At 43.9% G+C, this 22,729-nt stretch overlaps 1 protein-coding gene across 1 annotated transcript in view; it reads left to right on the forward strand.

The window, feature by feature from the left end:
• Window positions 1-22,729, forward strand: part of TGM2 (transglutaminase 2) — a 118,166-nt gene that overhangs the window by 58,267 nt on the left and 37,170 nt on the right. The window contains exons 5-10 of the mRNA XM_073606538.1: window positions 2,140-2,268; window positions 3,919-4,096; window positions 6,379-6,514; window positions 6,958-7,061; window positions 8,818-9,057; window positions 19,576-19,860. Of these exons, the coding sequence (XP_073462639.1) occupies window positions 2,140-2,268; window positions 3,919-4,096; window positions 6,379-6,514; window positions 6,958-7,061; window positions 8,818-9,057; window positions 19,576-19,860 (1,072 nt within the window). The remainder of the gene's footprint in view (window positions 1-2,139; window positions 2,269-3,918; window positions 4,097-6,378; window positions 6,515-6,957; window positions 7,062-8,817; window positions 9,058-19,575; window positions 19,861-22,729) is intronic.

A 22,729-nucleotide genomic window follows, 5' to 3' on the forward strand; every position in this document is an offset into this window, starting at 1 on the left:
GCCATCTGCTACGGGTGTCAACATATTCCTAACAAAGCCCCAAATGCAGTGCGTTTACCTGCACCATATCACATGGTACTGCAGCACGTTTTTAAAAAGTGCTGTGTGCACTACTTTTTGTGCCATTTCAGCCCCTTCAAATGGATAGGCTGAAAGTCGCATACCACACTGAATCGCACAGGAAATGCACAGGAACACGGACCGCATTCATGTGCGATTTGGGTATGAATTGGCCCTAGGGCTTCATGTACATGGCGGTACAGGGGCTTTACAATTTACAGAGCCCCTGTAATGACATCCTTTGGGCTTAATGAATAATAATGCCCCATCGTAGGTGTCAGTAGGATAAATAGTGCCCCATCCTTGGTGTCAGTAGAAGGAATAGTGCCACCACTGGTGTCAGTAGAAGGCATAGTGTCCATCGTTGGTGTCAGCAGAAGGAATAATTCCCATCGCTGGTGTCGGTAGAAAGAAAAATGCCCCACCCTTGGTGTCAGTAGAAGGAATAGTGCACATCATTGGTGTCAGCACAGTGCCCCACCATTGGTGTCGGTAGAAAGAATAGTGTCCCTTGGTTGGTATCAGTAGAGGGAATAGCACCCAATCGTTGGTATCAATGGGAGAAATTGTACCCCCATCACTTGTTGGTGCCAATGGGAGGAACAGTGCCCCATAATTTAAGTAAATGGGAGGAATAGTGCCCCATAGTTGATGTCACTGGATGAAATAGTGCCCCATTGTTGGAGTCAGTGGGAGGAATAGTGTTCTATCATTAGTGCCAGTGGGGGGAATAATTCCCAATTGTTGGTGTCAGTGGGAGGAATAGTTCCCCGTGGGCCAGTTAAAGGCATGCCAAGGGCCTCAGCTTGGGGACCTAAAAAGTCTGAACTTCCATCCTGCATACCTGTTCAGGTCAGGAATGCACTAGTTAGTGAGGCCAGGATCAGGATGACAACCTGCAAACATATACTTTTAATACTTTTTAATAGCAAGTCAGCAGCAGCAGTTCCAATATCTATTCGCACAGATTCACTTTAAACATTATAATCTCATCCATAGAGTCATGCAGGGTAGAGTTTCAGTCTAATTAAAAAGCAAGATATTGCTTTAGAACAAGGAACTCCTGATGTTAAACTACTAGGGGGCAAATTATACTGTCACAGTTACTAGCCCCTAGTGGATTCTCCAGAACAATACATGAAAGTATTTCAGAGAAAGAAAACAGGAAGTTCAGCTCTCGGTAATGCACTGGGTGTCTTGGGACAGGAAGTCAAAGGAAATCTTCCAACAGGGACACCTACTGTAATAAAAAACCTGGCTGAGATTCCCACCCTTATGCATGCTATGAAAAAAAGGAACATTTTGCATTTATTTAATAGTACACAGAGCTTTATCTTGTAAATAAAGAATAGTTCATTTTTAACCCTTCTATATCCTTTACTACAGACTTTGGATTAGGCTGCAGGGAGACGGCTTCTCCATTGGGGCTTACAGAGAAAAGCCATGGGTTCTATGTGATGGGGTCCATTGGCTTGAGAAGGTCACTGCAAAATAACCAGAGTCATCATAGACAGTGGCAAACAAAGAAGAAGGTCACCGGCTAATCTGAAGTCTGTAATAGAGGAGAATGTAGTAAAGAGAGGAAGAGCAAAGAGAGAGGACTGGTGAAATGTTATAAAATATGGTTATGCATTGAATTAAATTTTATTTTGCTACAATGGGCTACTGCAGAAAGTTTATTGTCCCTTTAAAATAATGACTACAAAGTGTAGTTTAAAAGGAACCTGTCCAGACCGAAATGGAAGCCGCCATTGCTGAGATGATCAGGGGGTCAGAGGTCACCTAAAGATTCTGAACCTCGCACACTGTCTCCTATCTTCTGAGAGTACGGTGGGTGAAGTAGGGCCATACGTAAGCTTGTACAGCTATGAGAACAAATAATGGTATAAAGCCAATTGTGACTGATTCTCTTTAAAGGGTAACTGTAGTTTCAGAATAAAGACAGCCTTGTATAGGTTCTGCTGTGTCTGCACTGATCTTGCCATAGATAATAATAGTGGTATCCTTCTTAGACACAGTGCTTTCAGAGTACTATAAACTTTTATTGTTAATGGTAGGAATTTCTTTTCTTTTGTCCAGTTTGAAGATGGAATCCTGGAAATCTGTTTCTTATTGTTAGACTCCAACCCCAGGTACAAGAAAGACCCCATTAAGGACTGTTCCCGGAGGAATAATCCAGTGTACATTAGTCGTGTCGTCAGTGCAATGGTGAGTATCAGATATTTTGTAAAGAGAAGATTTGGTATATTTTAAGTTTGTTACTTTTACATACTATAACTGACATTTTACATGCATTTCATACATATCAACGCATAGACCATTAAAAAAAATAATAATAAATATATATTAAGATCATCAAGGACTGTGGAAAATTTTGTATTTCATTTGGAAATCAAAGTCCCAGAGTATGGAGGAAGAGTGGAGAGGCATAGAATCCAAGTTGAGGTCCAGTGCCCAAGTTGAGGCAAAGAATCCAAGTTGAGGTCCAGTGCCCAAGTTGAGGCAAAGAATCCAAGTTGAGGTCCAGTGCCCAAGTTGAGGCAAAGAATCCAAGTTGAGGTCCAGTGCCCAAGTTGAGGCACAGAATCCAAGTTGAGGTCCAGTGTCCAAGTTGAGGCACAGAATCCAAGTTGAGGTCCAGTTCCCAAGTTGAGGCACAGAATCCAAGTTGAGGTCCAGTGCCCAAGTTGAGGCACAGAATCCAAGTTGAGGTCCAGTGCCCAAGTTGAGGCACAGAATCCAAGTTGAGGTCCAGTGTCCAAGTTGAGGCACAGAATCCAAGTTGAGGTCCAGTGTCCAAGTTGAGGCACAGAATCCAAGTTCAGGTCCAGTGCTCAAGTTGAGGCACAGAACCCAAGTTGAGGTCCAGTGTGAATTTTCCACAGTTTTCCACGTGATTAGAGCCAGAGGCTCTAATGGGCTTCAAAATAGGGTGGGCTCGGGGTGCAGAGCACCGCGCTCCGAGCCCACTCAGTTGTGTGACACTAGCAAATGAATAGTCACTATTGCCACACTAATTCTCCTCCCGGCCAATCAGGAAGCGGGTCTGAGACCCTTTTCCTGATTGGCCAAAAGGGGAAGCTACGCTGGTCGCTGGGAGGAGAAGTGAGAAGAGGAGACGCAGGGGAAGCCGGTCGCCCGGAGGGAAGCCCTGGGTAAGTCTTGCGGCCAGGTGAGGGTGACCACCGGCCACCACTGCTTGGAATGATAAATGAGTAATAAAAGGGCTGAAATACAGCATTTTCTCCAGGACAGGCAAAATTTCATTACTCGTATACTGTAGGTTTAAATTTTTAGCTGTAAAGCGGCGTACACACGGGCAGACTTTTCGACCGGATTGTTCCGACGAACTTTCCGACGGACTTTCCGACGGACTTTTGACAGACTTTTTAACAAACGGACTTGCCTACACACGATCACACCAAAGTCCGACGGATTTGTACGTGATGACGTACACCGGACTAAAATAAGGAAGTTGATAGCCAGTAGCCAATAGCTGCCCTAGCGTCGGTTTCTGTCCGTCGGACTAGCATACAGACGAGCGGATTTCTGGGTCTGGCGGAGTTACGACGTAAAGATTTGAAGCATGTTCCAAATCTAAAGTCCGTTAGACTTTCGACAGAAAAAGTCAGCTGAAGGTCCGATGAAGCCCACACACGATCGGATTGTCCGTCGGACCAGTCCGGTCGAAAAGTCCGCCCGTGTGTACGCCGCTTAACAGTCAACATAAAATTCTTGGAGAACCTCTTCAAAATATAATCCACTGGCTCTCACAATAAGATCTCATTATGTTGTAGCTCTTATAGGACAAACACCTAGCATGTTGACACCTTCTAAGATTTGCTCATGACCCTACAGGTGAATTGTAATGATGATGGCGGAGTCCTGTATGGTCGCTGGGACAACCGTTACGATGATGGTATTAATCCCAACTCTTGGATTGGAAGCGTGGATGTCATGCGGCGCTGGAAGAAGTACGGATGCCAGCCAGTCCGATATGGGCAGTGCTGGGTTTTTGCTGCAGTGGCCTGTTCAGGTATGTTGAGAGATATAAGTCAATAAAGCTTGATGCATTGATATTTCAGATACAAGTGGACTGCCTCATAAAGGTTAAAGCCCAGCTCCAGCCATTTTTTTTTTATTGTTAGATAGAGTAGTGAAGAGTACATGTCTCATAAAAACATTGTCAGGTGTTGTAACCCTTTCTCAATTTAGTAAAATGTGTTCTGTATTTATCTACACTATATTGTCAAAAGTATTGGGGTGCCTGCCTTTACACGCATCCCAGTCTTAGTCCGTAGGGTTCAATATGGAGTTGGCCCACCCTTTGCAGCTATAACAGCTTCAACTCTTCTGGGAAGGATGTCCACAAGGTTTAGGAGTGTGTCTATGGGAATGTTTGACCATTCTTCCAGAAGCACATTTGTCAGGTCAGGCACTGATGTTGGATGAGAAGGCCTGGCTCACAGTCTCCGCTCTAATTCGTCCCAAAGGTGTTCTATCAGGTTGAGGTCAGAACTCTGTGCAGGCCAGTCAAGTTCCTCTACCCCAAACTCACTCATCCATGTCTTTATGGACCTTGCTTTGTACACTGGTGCGCAGTCATGTTGGAAGAGGAAGGGGCCAACCCCAAACTGTTCCTACAAAGTTGGGAGCATGAAATTGTCCAAAATGTCTTGGTATGCTGATGCCTTAAGAGTTCCCTTCCCTGGAACTAGGGGACTAAGCCCAACCCCACACCATAATCCCCCCTCCAGCAAGTGATCTGGACCAGTGCACACAGCAAGGTCCATAAAGACAAGGATGAGCGAGTTTAGGGTCGAGGAACTTGACTGGCCTGCACAGTACATGCGAAGCATATAGGCACGACCCGGACATGTGTACACCCCTAGCCACTGCCTCTGTTGCTCCGTGTTTGAGCTTTGGGGTACAAACCCTAATGCAATAGGCTGTGAAGACCCATGCTCAAAATGGTAAATTAATAAAAACTCCAGCAGCAAGACAGAGACTCTTTGATCATGGCTGCAGAAGATAGATAGACATAGCAACCTAAGTTCAGAGATCTCATAGCTGAAGTCCCCATGATATTTAAAAATCTGGCTTGTGATCCCACTCAGTGGCATTTACTCAAGACTGAAACCCCAACTCTGACCATTTTCTTTTCTTTTATGAGTTGGTAAAGGGTTTGAACTTTCTTTGTATTACCATCTATGTCCCTATTGGGGAGATTCATCCTGTTTCTTGATACAATTGGTTTCACTGGGACAGGATTTGAGTAAAAACCTCCACAAAATGGACACAAACAGCAACACTCTTATTAAAGATTTGAAATGTTCCCTACTATACTTAAAGGGATTGTAAATGAACACCTTGTAAAACAACCCATTCCATTTAAAATAGAATTGAAAAGCAAAACATTTTGGTATAGATATTAAAAAACATAAGTACCTTTTTTTTCCCATTTTTTAGAAGTGATCACATCCCGCTGTTCCCTCTGTTCTCAGCTGCAAAAGGGCTGGGGGAGGAGAAGCAGCAAACTGATCTTCCCTGTGCAGGGAAGGGTGCATCAGGACAAGTCTGATCATTGGAGGGGAGCAGCCTGAGTTCCCAACATAGCTAGAGAGTTGACCACAGTGTGCTCTCCTGCTTAGTGTGGTCAGTTTTTAATAGGAAAGCAGAGGGTCTGGCAGGAACACCAAGGATTTCACACAAAAGAAGCAATATAAAGAGAACAGGATAGTTTCTTATACAAGTACATGATACAGTTGGCACATATCAGGATTATGAAATGTTGGGGTAACACTATAAAAAAAAAAAAACCTCACCCCTCTATATCGAAACAAAACAAAAAAAAATCTGTTGTGGGGCTTAAGGCCTGTTGCACACGGGAGTAAAAAATGCTGAGTTTTTTTACTGATCTGAAATAAGGTTGTTGTTTATGGGACATTGCGCGTAACTGAGTAAAGATCAGTAATATAGCGTTCAGTACAGAGCAGTAAAAAAAATTAGAAAATTTTACCCTTGAGTGCATTAATTTATTCGCTTGTTTAATGCTTATGCGAGTATATATAAGTATAAGTGAGTATAAGTGAGTATATTACAATACTGGCAATGAAGAAGAATTTTACTCGTCTATAAGCTTACATGCTTTTACTCGCCTATACTCAACATTACTCAGGTCTTGACACACAGTTTTTGGCCCCTTGTACACGGGCGTCACAAGTAAACATCAGTAAATTATGACGCATGTGTGCAAGGGGCCTTAGAGATCTCATTCTGAGTATCCTTGACGGTTTATGTTGCATTTTCTTCTATCAGTCCTTAGGTGCCTGGGCATTCCATGTCGCGTTATCACCAACTATTTCTCTGCCCATGATACAAACAGCAATTTGGTGATTGAACAGTATCTAGACTACCAAGGGAATAAACAGAAGAGCCAAAAAGATATGATCTGGTAAGAACATTTTAGTATTAGGGCTAAGTTACACAGGTAATTTTAATCTGTTACTACTAAAGGACATAACCCCTTGCTGGGAGTCACCTCATTAGGCTGCAGCTGCATAGAAAATTTTAATAGCTCAATCGTGCTACTAAAGTCACTAACGATCAATTACCAGGAGTAGCATGTAATCAGAATGGAACCTCTAATCAGATGGAACAAATTGCTCCCTGTGGATTAAGGTACGCAAATAGCATGCTGCAAGTCTTAGCGATCAATATCGCATGATCACACAATCCACCGGTTGCATGTGATTGATCGCCAAATGATGCTACAGTATACTAGTTGTGTAGCTTACTTCCTGGCTTTGTGTGCTGTTTAGTTTCTTGGAATAAAGTCAGCGCTTTTTAAGAATTGAAAAACACCTTCGATCCCCTTTCATCTCCCTCACGTTGCAGGAACTACCACTGTTGGGTTGAAGCATGGATGACCCGTCCAGATCTTGGTGAAGCATACAATGGATGGCAGGTGGTAGATCCAACTCCACAAGAAAAGAGCGCAGGTGAGGTTTGGTCTTCTCATCTGGTTCCCTCCCTGTGATTATATGTCACAAGTTCTAGCCTATTAAATCTGTCCAATAAGAGTGCCAAACAAATGTCCATGAGTCCAAAGTTTTAATGACTGGTTCATAATCCAATGTGTTTTAGGGGCCAAATAGGCTTGTGAGGAGCTGAAGCGTGGTACGGCGGCAGTAAACACTCAGAGTCCCGATGCAGTAACAGAACTGTATTGTGCATGTAGTTCAAACCAGTACAACTACCCAGCGGGAAGTCAACCTGACCGGGTACACTTACAGTATGTTGCAGCAAACAGTGTAACAGCAGGTTATGTATGTGTGGACAGCATCTGTCTCGAGGTATTGAACTGGGCGGTCTGTGCCCAAACAGCGAGATTTCCAGGGAGGTTAGCTTCTCCCTGTGCTTTCCCTACTTGTCTGGAACCTCTCGCTTCCGCTAATACTGTTCCTGACAGATAGGTGACCTGACCCTACACTACTCACAAGCAAAATATGTGCCAAGCCAGGGTCTTAAATAGGCTCTGCCTGATCCAATATGGCCACCAGGGTCACATGGGGTGGCAGCATCAAACCAGATAGCTTCTCCAGTGATAGCTTCCCCAGTGACCCAGGAAACCATAGAGCGGGTTCTCCCAACTTTCTAAGCAATGAGCCAGTTTACTGTCCTTCAGGCCTTAGGGAGGCCAGGCTGTGGCCAGTGGGAGAAGAAAATTCCCCTGACATCGACGTCCCATCATTGGTTTTAATGGAAGAAATAGTACCCCACCATTGTTGGTATCAATGGTAGAATAGTGCCAAATTTTTGGTATCAATGGAAGAATAGTGCCCTATTGTTGGTATCAATGGAAGAAGAGTGCTCCTGTGATGGGGTCAGTACAGGGAATGGTGCCCCATCATTGGTGTCGGTTAGTGAAATAGTGCCCCAAGGGCCAGATAAAGGTAAACAACGGGCCACTGCCATAGAGGAACCATGCTCCTCTTGACTTCCTCTCCCTGCAATGCCGGAGAAAGTAGACTGCCTCTGCCTACAGGCTCCCCTTTAATCAGGGCTACAAAACAAATGCAAATCTAAAATATAAATATATTATTATATTTGCATTTGTTTCATAGCCCTGATGAAGGTGGAATCTGTTTGGCCCCCGAAATGTGTTGGTTTATGAACCAGTATTTTTTTTATTAAAAATTTTAGACTATTGGACATTTGTTTGGCATTCGACTGTATATATGGATTCACAACTCTGAATTTTCCTCTAATTTTCAAGTCCGCTTTTTGAGTGCTGCCGAATCAGATCTAGCGTGCCCAGTGATAACCCGATTGGCCCATTAAAAATCTGTATCCAGCACCTTGCTTTTTACTTTGGACAAGTGTTATTCTTCCTGTCCTACTGTTTTTTGACGGGGCAGTGTACCAATAAGTCCATCCTAGACCTAGCCACGAACTCCTACTCTTCCTGAAGTATTCCGAGACATATTGCCAGGTGGGAGCATTGGCCCATTTCAAAATCTTCTGTATCTCCTTTCAACCCCTTTCCCACCTGAACATACATGGTTAAGATTTAGAACATCTGGTAGGCCAGATGTAATGAGGTTAATGTTGACCATGAAAGTCCTACATGGGCTGCAATTTACCCTTTTGGATTATAAATGGCATACCACATAGAAAGCAGAAGGACTAGCAGTATATTGTCTTTTTGTAAGTTCACTGTTGTTTTTATAGATGTGTTATTGTGATCTCTTGTAGAAATCTATTGCTGCGGTCCTGCTCCTGTCTTTGCTGTTAAAGAGGGTGACCTTGGGCTTAAGTTTGATGTCCCATTCGTGTTTGCTGAAGTAAATGCAGACGTTATTTATTACGTTACGCAAAAAGATGGCACCGTCAAACAAACACTGAACACGGTGCAAGTGGGACAGAAGATCAGCACAAAGGAGTTGGGAAAAGATACCCGGGTGGACATTACACACACCTACAAGTACCCTGAGGGTAAGTGACTTAAAATCCTGTAGTCTGTGTAGTGTTACCCCCGCAGGAGCTACTTGGTAGATTGGGTTCTCTGTTATTTTGCCTCGACTCCTCAAACAACCTCAGCCCCACTGGCACACCAGGTTAAGTAAATGGATACTGTTATTGGGAACACAAATATCTGTAGGCAGGTTGCCTACAGGTATGCTGGTTTTAGTAAGTAGCTGGCCCAGGCCGGGGGGAGAGTTAATGTGTGTGCTGCAGTTCAAGGGCTTTTTTAATCTAACCTACCCACCAGTGGTATAAATCTGGGGGAAAGCTGGGTTTGGGGGCTTTTTGTCCAGCTGCACTAGCAGGAAATGCCGTGACTTCTGTGGAGTAGGACTGCTGTGCCCTGCAGTCTTTAGGAGGCACTGGGAATCCAGAGATCAGCCAACACTTGGACGCTAGCAATGGACTACTACTTTGTAGAGGTACGCCTGGTTAGCCAGCAAGGAATAGTTAGGGTCATTCTGAACCTAATGTTCTTCATGGACTGTAATGCTGAAAAACTTTTAAGTAATGTTGAATCAACTGTTCTGAGCCTGCCGTATGCAGAATGAAGGCAGGAAAGTTGTTCCGTTATCCTGACTGGGCTTCATATGATGTCCAGCATGATAAGCCGCTAGCTAACGCCCGTGGGGTCGTGCTGTGTGGCGAGCGGTGGTGTGTCTGACACACCGCATCTTCGATCTTGGCAAAGAGCCTCTAACATAAGCTCTTTACCACGTGATCAGCTGTGTCCAATCACAGTGTAAATAGGAGGAGCCATTAATCGGGTTTTCCTCCACTCGCATTGACAGGCGCGAGTAGAGGAGAGCTGATCGGCTGCTCTCCCGACGGGGGCAGTCTGCGCTGATAATCAGCGCATTGATTATCGGTGCAGACCCATCTAGGATGCCCACCCAGGACCACCAGGTATGCCAAATTAATGCCCAATAGGGATGGCACTCAGTGCCCATCAGTGATGCCTGCCAGTGCCTCCTGATCAGTTTTGCCTAACAGTGCCATCTATCAGTGCCGCCTATCAGTGCCCATAAGTGTCACCTATCAGTATCGCCTATGAGTGCTGCATATCAGTTCCCGTCAGTGCTGCTTATTAGTGCTGCCTATCAGAGCCTATCAGTGCCCCCTCATCAGTACTGCTTCATCAGTGCCCGTCAGTGCAGCTTCATCAGTGCCCATCAGTGAAGGATAAAGCGTAGTTATTTAGAAAGTTTTGTAACAGAAACAAAGAAAAACTCATTTATTTTTTCCAATTTTTTGGTAATTTTTTTATTTGTAGCGCAAAAAATAAACACCCCAGAGGTGATCACATACCAACAAAATAAAGCTCTACTTGTGGGAACAAAATTATTAAAACTTTGTTTGTGTACAGTGTTGTATGACCACGCAATTGTCATTCAAATTGCAACAACACTGAAAGCTGAAAATTGGTCTGGGCAGGAAGGTGGGAAAGTGCCCTGTATTGAAGTTGTTAAAGGGGTGCATGCTGGTTCTGGTATATCAAAAGACTTGGATCAGTAAAGCACATATGGGGTATGAAGTTGAGTGCCCCACATAGCAAATGTTTTGTTAATTTTAGTTTTTTTGGCCTCCCTGTAATCAGGGAGAGCATTATTTGGTTAGTTAGGTCTGCTTTGGGCTCAATTACTTCTCCCTGCCTCCCAGGGGACTCTGGGACATATTTGATAATATATGCATTATGTTAATAACTCCCCAGCCAATCCCTGGTCATAACTGCAGGTGACCAGCAGGGGGCTGAGGGGGCATAAATAGGCAGGAGTGCAGAGCATAGAGAGCTTTTGTTCCTGGGGAAGTAAGACCAAGCCTGAGGGCTGTGGCATCCCCGGGAAGTCTGCTTGGAATTACACCTACCTTTTTCTGGGGGCCTGGCTATTGCTTGGCTGGGGTACCTCTGTTCTATCCTCCCGGAGTATTGCCTACACGGATAGCTTCCTAAGGATCCATGACATAGTTGAATGGAGTACAGAAGTACAGAAGTTGAATAACCTTGCACATGGCTGCACTGAGCTCAGGAAACAGTGAGTACCAGTCTTCTGGATCTAAATACTTTCCTTAGCTTTACTGGGAGATCAGCAGTTACTTTTTTTTGTTCACTCAGGACTATATTCCTGTTGAGGAGTCCCTGTTTTGTACTGTTCATCTATACACCTCAAAGGGGCTGTTTCCACCCTGTAGTCTTAGTGCAGAGTTACAGTGTCCTCATTTTCAAGTTTACAGTTATTGGAGTATCCCTAGGCTCACCCACACCCTCACCCTATCCAAGTTCTACCCAAAAAAAGAGCTTCAGCCTGTTTACTTACTCTATTATGTGGGAAATGTTGTGTGGCCTGGCTGCCGTGTGCCCATCAGGGAACTGAACTCGGGATCAAACCGCTAGACCAGTCTGTGAGCTACAAAACAGCCAACTCGTCCAATTCTCCAATTATTGGTGCTGCAGAGTCACTGGAAGTGACGTGGTTGGAGATTTTGGTGAGTTGGGGTTTTCGGCAGAACACCGGAGTGATGTCATGATGTAATTTCCAGCCTAGAGCGGAAGTAAACAATTTTTTTTTTTTCATCTTTTGCTTTTAACTGCTTCAGATTCGCGCTATAGCCGCATGGCGGCTACAGCGCGGATCTGCCTTGTCGGGAGAAAGTCTATTGACGTCCTCCCCTTTGCAGCCTCGCCACGCCCCCCTGAAGGGCGTGCGCGCTCTGTGATCACAAGAGTCATTGAGACAGAGTCACAGATCCGAGTAAGGGGCCGGTCAGCCAATGACAGCTGATCACGTGATGTAAACAGAGGATCGGTAATCATTTTTTTTCCTTCTCATGCTGACAGCGTGAGGAGAAAAAAAGCTGATCACTGGCTTCGGTTTGCAGGGACATCGGTCCCGAAGAGAAAGAGCCACATGTACCCACCAGTACCGCCTGCCAGTGCCACCAATCAGTGCACATAGTGCCCACCAATCAGTGCCCACAGTACATAAGTGCCAGCAATCAGTGCCACCTATCAGTGCCCACAAGTGCCAACTATCAGTGCCCACCAGTGATGCCAATCAGTGCCTCATCAGTGCCATCTAGCATGCTGCCTATCAGTGTCACCTACCAGTGCCCATCACTGTCACCGATCAGTGCCCATAAGTGCCAGCTATCAGTGCCACCTATCAGTGCCACCTATCAATGCTCTTCAGTGCCGTCCATCAGTGCCACCCACCAGTGCCACCTCTCAGTGGCCACCAATGCCACCTATCAGTGCCCACCAGTGCCACCTATTAGTGCCCATCAGTGCCACCTTATCAGTGCCCATCAATGCAGCCTATCCGTGCATATTTAAGTCTCATATTTAAGTAAACAGTGTATGCACCACACATGTGAGGTATCGCCGCGAACATTAGAGAGCAATAATTCTAGCGCTAGACCTCTTCTGTTACTCTAAACATGTAACCTGTAAAAATGTTTAAAGCGTCGCCTATGGAGAACCGTAGTTTGTCGCCATTCCATAAGTGTGCGCAATTTTAAAGCACAACATGTTGGGTATCTATTTACTTGGCGTAACATCATCTTTCATATTTTTACAAACAAATTGGGGTATATATTTGTTTAATTCATTGAAGTGTATTTTTTCCTAAATAAATTGCAATGGAAAAACTGCTGCACAAATACCGTGTGGCATAGAAAATTGAAACGATCGCCATTTTATTCCCTAGGGTCTCTGCTAAAAAAAAAATATCTAATGTTTGGGGGTTAAAAGTAATTTTCTAGCAAAAAAGACTGATTTAAACTTGTAAACAAAAAGTGCCAGAAAAGGCCTGGTATCACATACCTGGCGCTATAGGCCAATGGAGAGAGAGGGCTTCCCTTGTGGCTATATTCCAGACCCCCCTGAGGGTGGAAACAGGAGAGGTCAGGCCAAAAGTAGCACAGGTCGCCTGCTGGACTGTATACAGGAGGTTCCAGAGTACAGCTGGTGTGCTGGCGTAAAATCAGCAGACAGGTGGTGCCCATGAGGTGTTGCAGTATTCGGATAATGCTGAGACTGGAGCGTGGTCAGAAGGAAGCCTAGGTCATGAGCCGGGTGGGTAGCAGAACAGACATGGTCATGTGGATAGATGAGGTTGAACACAGGAAGCAAACAGTAGACAGGTCAAGGACAAGCCAGGTCGGTAACAGGAGACACAGGAATATCATGGAGAAGGCACTGGAGGAGCCGAAGATCAACCAGCAACTAAAGCTACTAGCAAACTTCCTTATTTAGGCCCATGTGACCTGCTGGATGTGGGACATACTAATTCTCCATGGGCATTCCATCTCCCTGCTAAAGTCTATGGGCATTCCTTTCTATCATTCCTTTTAGTATGTCCCCTGGAAAAGATGTTGGATCCTAAAGTCCTTCTCCTGCCATAAGTGCTGGTAGGGATGCTGGGTCCTAGAGCCCTTCTCCTACTGTTGGTTCCCTGACACCTGGTCTTCAATGGGCTAGGCTATAGCAGTATATAACTGAGTTTTAGGCAGCTAGATTAGAGCAAACCTGGTAATCCACAAAATCAGCAACAAGCAACGGCGATAGAAAACAGTAACAGCAACGATCATCAATACTGCGATAACTCCTCTGTAAACAGTTGGTTATATCCGCTTTAGAGTGCACTCTATATGAATAGCAGTGATTACATTTAAGGGACAAAGATGGGAAAAAAAGACCTGACAGAGTTTATAACCCTACCCTCACTTTCTCTATCCAAAATGAAAATTTTTTTTTTAGTTCTACCTACTTTAAGAGACATCCACAAATGAGACTTGATATATGAATGACATTTTCATTGTACCTAGGAGAATATGTCTGGGTATTGATAAATTGAAAAAGCAGACTCAGAATACAGTTCCAGGTATATAATTGGGCTGATGTAATGTGAACACATGCTGTACTGAGGTTGGCAATGGAGTTCACTCTCAGACTTTACACTCTCCTGCATTCTCCGATCCCTATGATTAATTATAGGACTTTTATACACGTTTCTGCCAGATTTATAAACCAGCAGCAGAAACAGACATATTAAAATCATGTTCCTTGCTGCAAATGTTCTCATTTATAAGGCCAACATAGAATATGGGAGCCATGGGGAGACATTAAAGCTCAATTCTAGGCAAACTGCTACATACACTGTTGAATTATATATATATCTATCTATATAGATATATCTATATAGATATAGAGAGAGCGAGAGAGAGAGAGATTATATATATCGGAGATGCTATATAGAGAGAGAGAGAGAGAGAGAGAGAGAGAGAGAGATATTATATATATTGGAGATGATTGATATATATATATATATATATATATATATATATATATATATACAGAGAGGGAGAGAGAGAGCGAGAGAGAGAGAGAGAGAGAGATTATATATATACATTGGAGATGCTAATACCAAATGATTTGTGATTCGCCCAGTTAAGACCGATTAGGACACCTATCAGCTTTATATTGCTGTCTGCATCCCCATAAGGGAGATTCACGCTCTCTATTTGTCCTGTCTACCATTATCGTTGAAAGTAAAAGGAATTCCCAAATTTTGGGTTGTCCCCAGAAAAGTAATAGAGGGCAAATCTTCCAATATGGACACTAGTTCTAGTGACCTGGGAGGGCCCAAAGGGATTACCTTAATTTACAGGGATTTCTTCTCGCTTCCTGTTTTGGCTATGGGACAGGAAGTGAAAGGAAATCTCTCAAATGGGACAAAGATGGCAAACCTTACAGGGTATAACGATTTAATTTACCAATAGTGCTACATTTAGGCTTCAGGCACAAGGTCACACAGGGGCCGTACTGGCCGATTGGCAGCACTGCGTACAGCACACAAAGTCTGCATAATGACATCCTGGCAGAAGTTATAACCCTCCCTTTCTCTATCCAAAATGAAAATAAAAGTTTTGCCTATAGTTCTTTTAAGAAAAATGGCCTGGCCACCTCACTGCTGTGAGCCTGTTGCTGGACAGTAAAGGAGCAGCAGTATATGGAGAGAGTCATCACTCTGCTCTCTCCTTCTATTCCTTGTCAGCAAACAAGCATGCAACACTTCTGATTGACTCTAATGCTGCCTCCTCTCCCAGTCTGAGAGCTGCTGTATAGGGGATTGCAAAAGGTCAAATCTAAGTCCTCACATTTTTCACCCTCTTATTACTTAAAGAGGAAGTAAACCCTGATGGGTTTTACTTTCTCTTTTTTCCCCTGCAAAGTAAAAGCATAATTGGCTAGTATGCATCTGCAGTAAGGTTACACTAACTTGTCTCTCCTCCAGTCTGTGACTGGACATTGAAAGGAGAAGCAGACTGATGAGCGCATCTCCCTGCCACTCTCTGCTCTCCTCCTATCAACATGTCCCTTGTTGGCATATGAGCACTGCAGTTCGACTGATTGGCCCCTTATGCTGTTTCTTCCTCTCCAAATCTAAACTCTGCTGTAGATGGGGATTACACAAGGCTAAGTCCAAGTCAAATTTAGGTACTTATGTTGCTTGCATTTTTAAAAATATATTTAAAGCCCAGCTCTGGGAAACATAATCCTTTGCAGTGGGGCTGCACCCCACTAGGGGAGAAGAGAAGCACTTTAAGTTACCTGACCTTCCGATCCCTCGGCAGATGGCCCTCCGGCATTGGACTATCCCATCGTGTCCAAAGCCCTGCATTGGTCTTGATGATGTCATGACTTTAAACCTCTGGCTCATTTTTTTCTCTATTTTTCATTCTATCTTTCTTTTCTTCCTTCTCTGTCTCTTTACTTTTCTCTTTTGCTTTCTCTTTCTCCTTTTCTCTTTCTTTCTCTCTTTCTCATTTTCTTATTCTCGTTTTCTCTTCCTCTTTCTCTCTTTTCCTCTTTCTCTTTTTATCTTCCTCTTTCTCTTTTTATCTTTCTCTCTCTTTCTCCTTTTCTTCCTCTTTTTATCTTCCTCTTTCTCCCTTTCTCTTTTTCTCTTTCTCCTTTTCTTTTCCTCTCTTTTTCTCTTCCTCTCTCTTTTTATCTTCCTCTTTCTCTCTCTCTTTCTCTTTCCCGTTCTCTTTTTATCTTCTTCTTTCTCTCTTCCCCTTTCTCTTTTTATCTACCTCTTTCTCTTTCACATTTTCTTTCTCTTTTTCTCTCTCTCTTTTTCTCTTCCTCTTTTTATCTTTCTTTTTCTCTCTCTTTTCCTCTTTCTCTTTTCCTCTTTCTCTTCCTCTTTCGCTTTTTATCTTCCCCTTTCTCTCTCTCTCTTTTTATCTTCCTCTTTCTATCTCTCTCTTTCTCTTTTCCCCGTTCTCTTTTTATCCTCCTCTTTCTATCTTCCCCTTTCTCTTTTTATCTTCCTCTTTCTCTCTCTCTCGTTCTCCTTTTCTTTCTCTTTCTCTCTTTTTCTCTCTCTCTTTCTCTTTTCCCCTCTCTCTCTCTATCTTTTTATCTTCCTCTTTCTCTCTCGCTCTCTCTTTTTCTCTTTTTCATCTTTCTCTTTCTCCTTTTCTCTTTTCTCTTCCCCTTTCTCTTTTTATCTTCCTCTTTCTCTCTCTCTCTCACGCTCGCTCTTTTTTCTTTCTTTCTCTATTCTCCCTCTCTATCTCTCTCTCTCGCTCTTTTTTCTTTCTCTCTCTCTTTTTTTTCTCTCTTTCTTTCTCTCTTCATACAGTATTATATATTATAATTCATCCTAGCCTTTGGCCTGTATAATTTATTGCCTTCCTGAGCCTGGTCCCTAATATGAATGTCTTGTGAGATTTTTCCATTGTAACAATAATGCTTATTTAGACCATTAGATCTCTTCCTCATGCAGACATATATTCATAGTCATATTGCAGCTACTTCGTTTGGCATTGAGGGTGTAGTGCTTTAACTATGGGTGCCATTCTCATAGTCAAGGAATTTGTTACATTCTCGGATGACTTTGCAGTGAAGTGCCAGCTGCTGTAAAAGCTGTGTTTTTATGAGTACTGTCATTCCAGTCTTTATGATGAAGGCTTCTGCTCTTCCATTTTTCTTTTTTTAATATCCTGTGCAGTGTAGATTGGAGAAACAATTTAGCTCAGTTTTAACGTCGGGCTCCAAATATAAAATTATTAAATAATATTTGATTCATGCAGATCTGTTGGCTGAGGGAAATGAGCACCCTTGCCGTGCCTGAAGACTTTGTTTTGGTTGCAGTTGCTGTGTGCTTATGACTGACTGTAGGCCTCGTGTATACTAAACTTTAGATCCTTCCCTTTACTACTGTAGCACCCTGGTGTTTAAGCAGGGTTGTTAACAAATTGCTAACAATTGCTAACAAATTTAGTTTGCCAGGTAGTATTTGTCCTGGCTAATTGTTAGGAGATCCACTGATTTCCCCCTAATTCTGGAATTGCTGCACTTCTCTCTTCTGTCACTAGGTGGCATTGTAGCTGGTGACATTAGATAGACAAGGGCATAGCAAGGACAGAATATGAATGGATTGGGTGTCTCAGCCAATAGGCAAGAGATTCTTTAAGCCCCTTGGCCTGCTGGGAGAGCCTGTTTATTTGGTGGAGTCAGGTGATTGGGTTCTGTGCCACCTGGACGGCTGTCTGGGTGGAGGTGTGTGATGTTGCCCCGGGCTGTTGACCGGAAGCCTGAGGCCTATCCTGGGGACACCTGGCTGCTAGGTTACCTGAGGCCTATCCAGGAGCAGGAGAAGCAGCGTAGGGTTGGCACTGCAGGATTGGAGTCCAAACGATTTGTGAAGGTTCAGCCGGACAGGGAACCAGTTGTGGTCAGAGGTAGAGGGGAAGCAGTTGCCACTAAGGGACCATCCACCTTACTACCGGAGACTACCGTGAGTAAGCTAAAGCAAGTACCTGAGCAGTCTTCTCACCAGCTGGGGATGATGAAGAAGTGGGAAAGCATCAGCAAGTGCCAAGCCAGAGAGCCAGCAGGATAGCGGGGGTGACGCTTGAGAAGTATACAGTGGGATAGCTGTGGAAGAGCTCAGCGGATCCAGTGACGACTGGGATCTGGAAGTCTAGTGAGAGACTGGGAGCTCAGTGAGTGAAGATCTACAGTGGGATACTGTGAGATAAGTAAAAGGACTGTTCGGTGTTACCAAGAGTTATGTACCCAGTTAGTGACTGTTGCAAGATTAGTTGCCATAGGAGACAGCAGTCCTACCTATACAGAAGTGTTAGCGGGAGGCCTTCCACTGTATAGCTGTCTACCTATAGTGTCTGCCAATTACTATTGCATCTACTTAAGGGTGTCCTGGCCCTAACCCTCGCTCCCACAGTTCTGTTAAGGGACAATAAATATCTTGTTCGCATCCAAAAGTGACTGGCGCCCATCATTTCTTCTTGCATCACGCCCACCATGCCTGGTAACCCACTCTACAAAGAAGGATGTCAGCTCTCCTTAACCTTTGAGGTCACCATTAGGCTTCTGGGGCCCCGGGACCTCTCTTCACTACTATGGCAGTTTAGAACATGAAAGGGAGGGATAACTGTTAGGATGTTGGAAGATGACCACAAACATTTATGAGGTACTCTGTTTTGTACATATTAAAGCAGAACTGCAGGCATTAAAAAAAAAGCAGGCATGCTATTTATCCCAGAAGAGACATGCAAAAAATAGCCTGCCATGCAATGTGTCTTCTGCAATAAAATGCACCTACCTGCCTGCAATCTTTTGTGGCATGTAAACGGAGCTGTGCATGCGATGGATCCATGCTTTCATGTTGTTTATGCCAAATTCTGACCCTACCGTCTGAATGTCGCAGCTGAAATGGAGACTCATCAGACCAGGCAATGTTTTTCCAATCTTCTATTGTCCAATTTTGGTGATCCTGTGCGAATTGGAGCCTCAGTTTTCTGTTCTTGGCTGACAGAAGTGGCACCCGATGTGGTCTTCTGCTGCTGTAGCCCATCTATTTGAAGGTTCAATGTGTTGTGCGTTCAGAGATGGTATTCTATATACGTTGGTTGTAACAAGTAGTTGTTTGAGTTACTGTTGCCTTTCTATCATCTCGAACCAGTCTGCCCATTCTCCTCAGACATCAACAAGGCATTTTTATCCACACAACTGTCGCTCACTGGATATTTTCTCTTTTTCGGACCATTCTCTGTAAACCCTAGAGATGGATGTGTGTGAAAATCCCAGTAGATCAGCAGTTTTTGAAATACTCAGACCAACCCACCAACAACCATGCCATGTTCAAAGTCACTTAAATCCCCTTTCTTCCCCAATCCGATGCTCGGTTTAAACTTCAGCAAGTCGTCTTCACCACGTCTAGATGCCTAAATGCATTGAGTTGCTGTAATGTGATTGGCTGATTAGCAATTTGTATTACCAAGCAATTGAACAGGTGTACCTAATAAAGTGGCCAGCGAATGTAGATGTGTAACAATATCCAATTTACAAGCTAAGGGAATTTTCATTTTGCATGACAACGTCCATATCACATATGAATGCGATAAGCAAACACAATGCAAATTGCTCACTTTTTTTTTACATTTCTCAACCAACAGGCTCTGAAGATGAAAGGCGGGTGTATGAAAAAGCCAATGAGTTGGTCGCTGTCCCAAAAGGAGATCAACCCCCAGTTCCATCTGATGTCACTATAAAGCTTAAAGTATCTGAGGGCATGAACGTAGGCAATGATTTTGATGTGTTTGCCATTATCAACAATAACACTGATGAGGAGAAGGAATGCCGATTCAGGTTCTGTGCACGTACAGTCAACTACACCGGTGCGGTGGGACCAGAATGTGGAATGATGGACCTTCCCGACCTCAAGTTAGAGGCACATGCAGGTAACTTTGATGCTGTTGCCTGTGTTATTCTTTTAAAGTTGCATATTAAATGTCATCGAAAATGAATCAAATACAGAAATAAGTCTGACAGTTGCCATTGAACCAGGTCATGCTGTGGCTAGTAGTAGTAACATTCAACTGGACTAGTTCCGATGTTGAAGACATTCCACCACCCATTCAAAGTGGTTTCTTCAGTTCTGACTTAGCTCTGCCACTATTCTTAGCCAAAGATCAGGAAAGCAACCAAGATGATTAAAGACTACCCTAATCTTGTACAGTTCAGCTTTTTTGTTTCCATCATAAGTACAGAAAAGAAAAAAAATTTCATTGATGAGTCCCTTTTTTTTATTGCGTAAAAGTGACCGTTTGGTTAGGTACTGTAAGGCTTTTGGTCCAAAATGTTCCCTGAATCTGGAAAAACTAAGGCTTGATTGCATGTTGCTTTTGAGCGTTTCTGCAGTGCTTTTTGCGGTGCTTGCCGCATTTTTTGGACATTCTTTTCTACTGCGATTTGTGTTTTTTTTTTTACACTCTATATAGCTGGTTGCTAAGGACGGGCCCGGGAAGCTGGCTGCTACATCCTTAACCGATGAGTCATCAGCTGTCAACGTGCTTCCCCGCTGACAGCTGAATGTAAAAAAAAAAGAATTGCCGGCTAAAAAAAAAATCCTGAAAAAAAAAGCGTGGGGTCCCCCCCCAGGTCCATACCAGGCCCTTGGGTCTAGTATGGATTCGGAGGGGATCAACCCCCCCCCCACCATATTTTTTTTTTAAATGGCGTGGGGTCCCACCCAAAATCCATACCAGACCCTTATCCGAGCATGCAGCCCAGTAGGTCAGGAAAGGGAGGGGACAAGCGAGGGCCCCCCCCTTCCTCCCAAACCATACCAGACCGCATGCCCTCAACATGGGGGGGGTGGGTGCCCAAAGCACCTTGTCCCAACGTTGATGGGGACAAGGGCCTCTTCCCGGTGACAATCCTTGCCTGGTGGTTGTCTGGGTCTGCGGGCGGGGGGCTTAACAGAATCTGGAACCCTCCTTTGGATCCCGCCCCCCCTTATGTGAATGGGTATCAGGTACATTGTACCCCTACCCATTCACCAAAAAAAGTAGTGTAGTGTGACAAAAGACAATAGACAGTTTTTAAAAAATGTCTTCTTCTTCCACGCTTCTTCCTCCTCCGGGCTTCTCCCGCTTCTACCTCCGGTCTTCTTCTCCCGCTCCTTCCTCCGGTCTTCTTCTCCCACTTCTTCCCCCGTTCTTCTTCTCCCACTTCTACCTCCAGTCTTCTTCTCCTGCTTCTTCCTCCGGTCTTCTTCTCCCACTTCTTCCCCCGTTCTTCTTCTCCCGCTTCTTCTTCCAGTCCTCTTCTTTCTCCTATCTTCTTTGTCCAGTGTTCTTCTTCCTACGCCGCCACTCCCGCCGATGACCCTCCTCCAATGCTGCATCCCGCTGATATGTCCACGCCGATGTCAAGCATGATTATAAAAGATTATGACATTGCCTTGTGACTATATTCCACATCCACAGACCAAGGCTAGAAACATGGCAATCGTGGCATTATATGGCATTCTGATGTGCCCACTATATTGGTGATTGGTCTGTATTAGTCTTCATTCTCTCTCTTTGTAACCGAAATACCATACAATAAGAGGATTGTGATCGTCTACAATATATATCTGTGGAGCAAAATAGTCTTTACCTGCCAAAATATCTGATTCTGTTCAGACAATTTTGTGATTCACACACCTCTGCCACACTACACAACCAGGAGTATTACATTACTTTCTATATTACAGCTAATTAATAGAGCAGCCCTCTATCCCAGTCTGCAGAATAGACAGTAAGGGAGAAGAATGACAATGTTGAACAGCAATGTGCAATGCAATAAAGCCCCAGCAGACCCTGCAGCTCTCTCTTTCTCAGTTCTGTAGTGCGAGGGGTTATAGGCAGATGGTGTAAAGGTCCTTTAACACAGACGATCCGCCTGACGGACTGATCGATCTGCTGATCCTGGCAGATGACAGGTCCGTCTCCGCTCACTGTCCAGAGACTGATCTGTCAGATCTCCGCTCTCCTCTTTGGGGGGATCGGATGAAAATGGACCGTCTGTCTGTTTTCATCCGATCCGCCAGACGGATGGAAAATAGGGTCACCATCCCTCTGAATTTGGTGGACAGGATCAGAAAGGATAGCAGCGGGTGTCAGCGGACATGTGACCGCTGACATCCGCCGCTCCATAGGAATGAATGGAGGCTCCGATTAGGTCCGCCTGAAAAACTGACCTGATCGGAAAGCCCGTGTAAAAGGGGCCTAAAGACAGAGGTTAGGGACTTGTACTCGCTCTATTAAAAAGAAAATTACACCAACTTTTTTTTAGTTCTCATTTGAATGGGAATGGATTTTAATCTCTGTATGAATAGGTGACAGATTAAAAAGGTATTACACAGAAAGTCTTTAACCACTTCAGCCCCGGAAGATTTTACCCCCTTCCTGACCAGAGCACTTTTTGCGATTCGGCACTGCGTCGCTTTAACCAACAATTGCGCGGTCGTGCGACGTGGCTCCCAAACAAAATTGATGTCCTTTTTTTCTCACAAATAGAGCTTTCTTTTGGTGGGATTTGATCACCTCTGCGGTTTTTATTTTTTGTGCTATAAACAAAAACATAGCGACAATTTTGAAAAACACGCATGATTTATTATATTTTGCTATAATAAATATCCCCAAAAAATATTTAAAAAAACATTTTTTTTCCTCAGTTTAGGCCGATATGTATTCTTTTTGGTATAAAAAAAATCGCAATAATCATTTATTGTTTGGTTTGCGCAAAAGTTATAGCATCTACAAAATGGGGGATATTTTTATG

This window comes from Aquarana catesbeiana, linkage group LG12, assembly GCF_042186555.1.
Source record: "Aquarana catesbeiana isolate 2022-GZ linkage group LG12, ASM4218655v1, whole genome shotgun sequence".
Classification (NCBI taxonomy): Eukaryota; Metazoa; Chordata; class Amphibia; order Anura; family Ranidae; genus Aquarana; species Aquarana catesbeiana.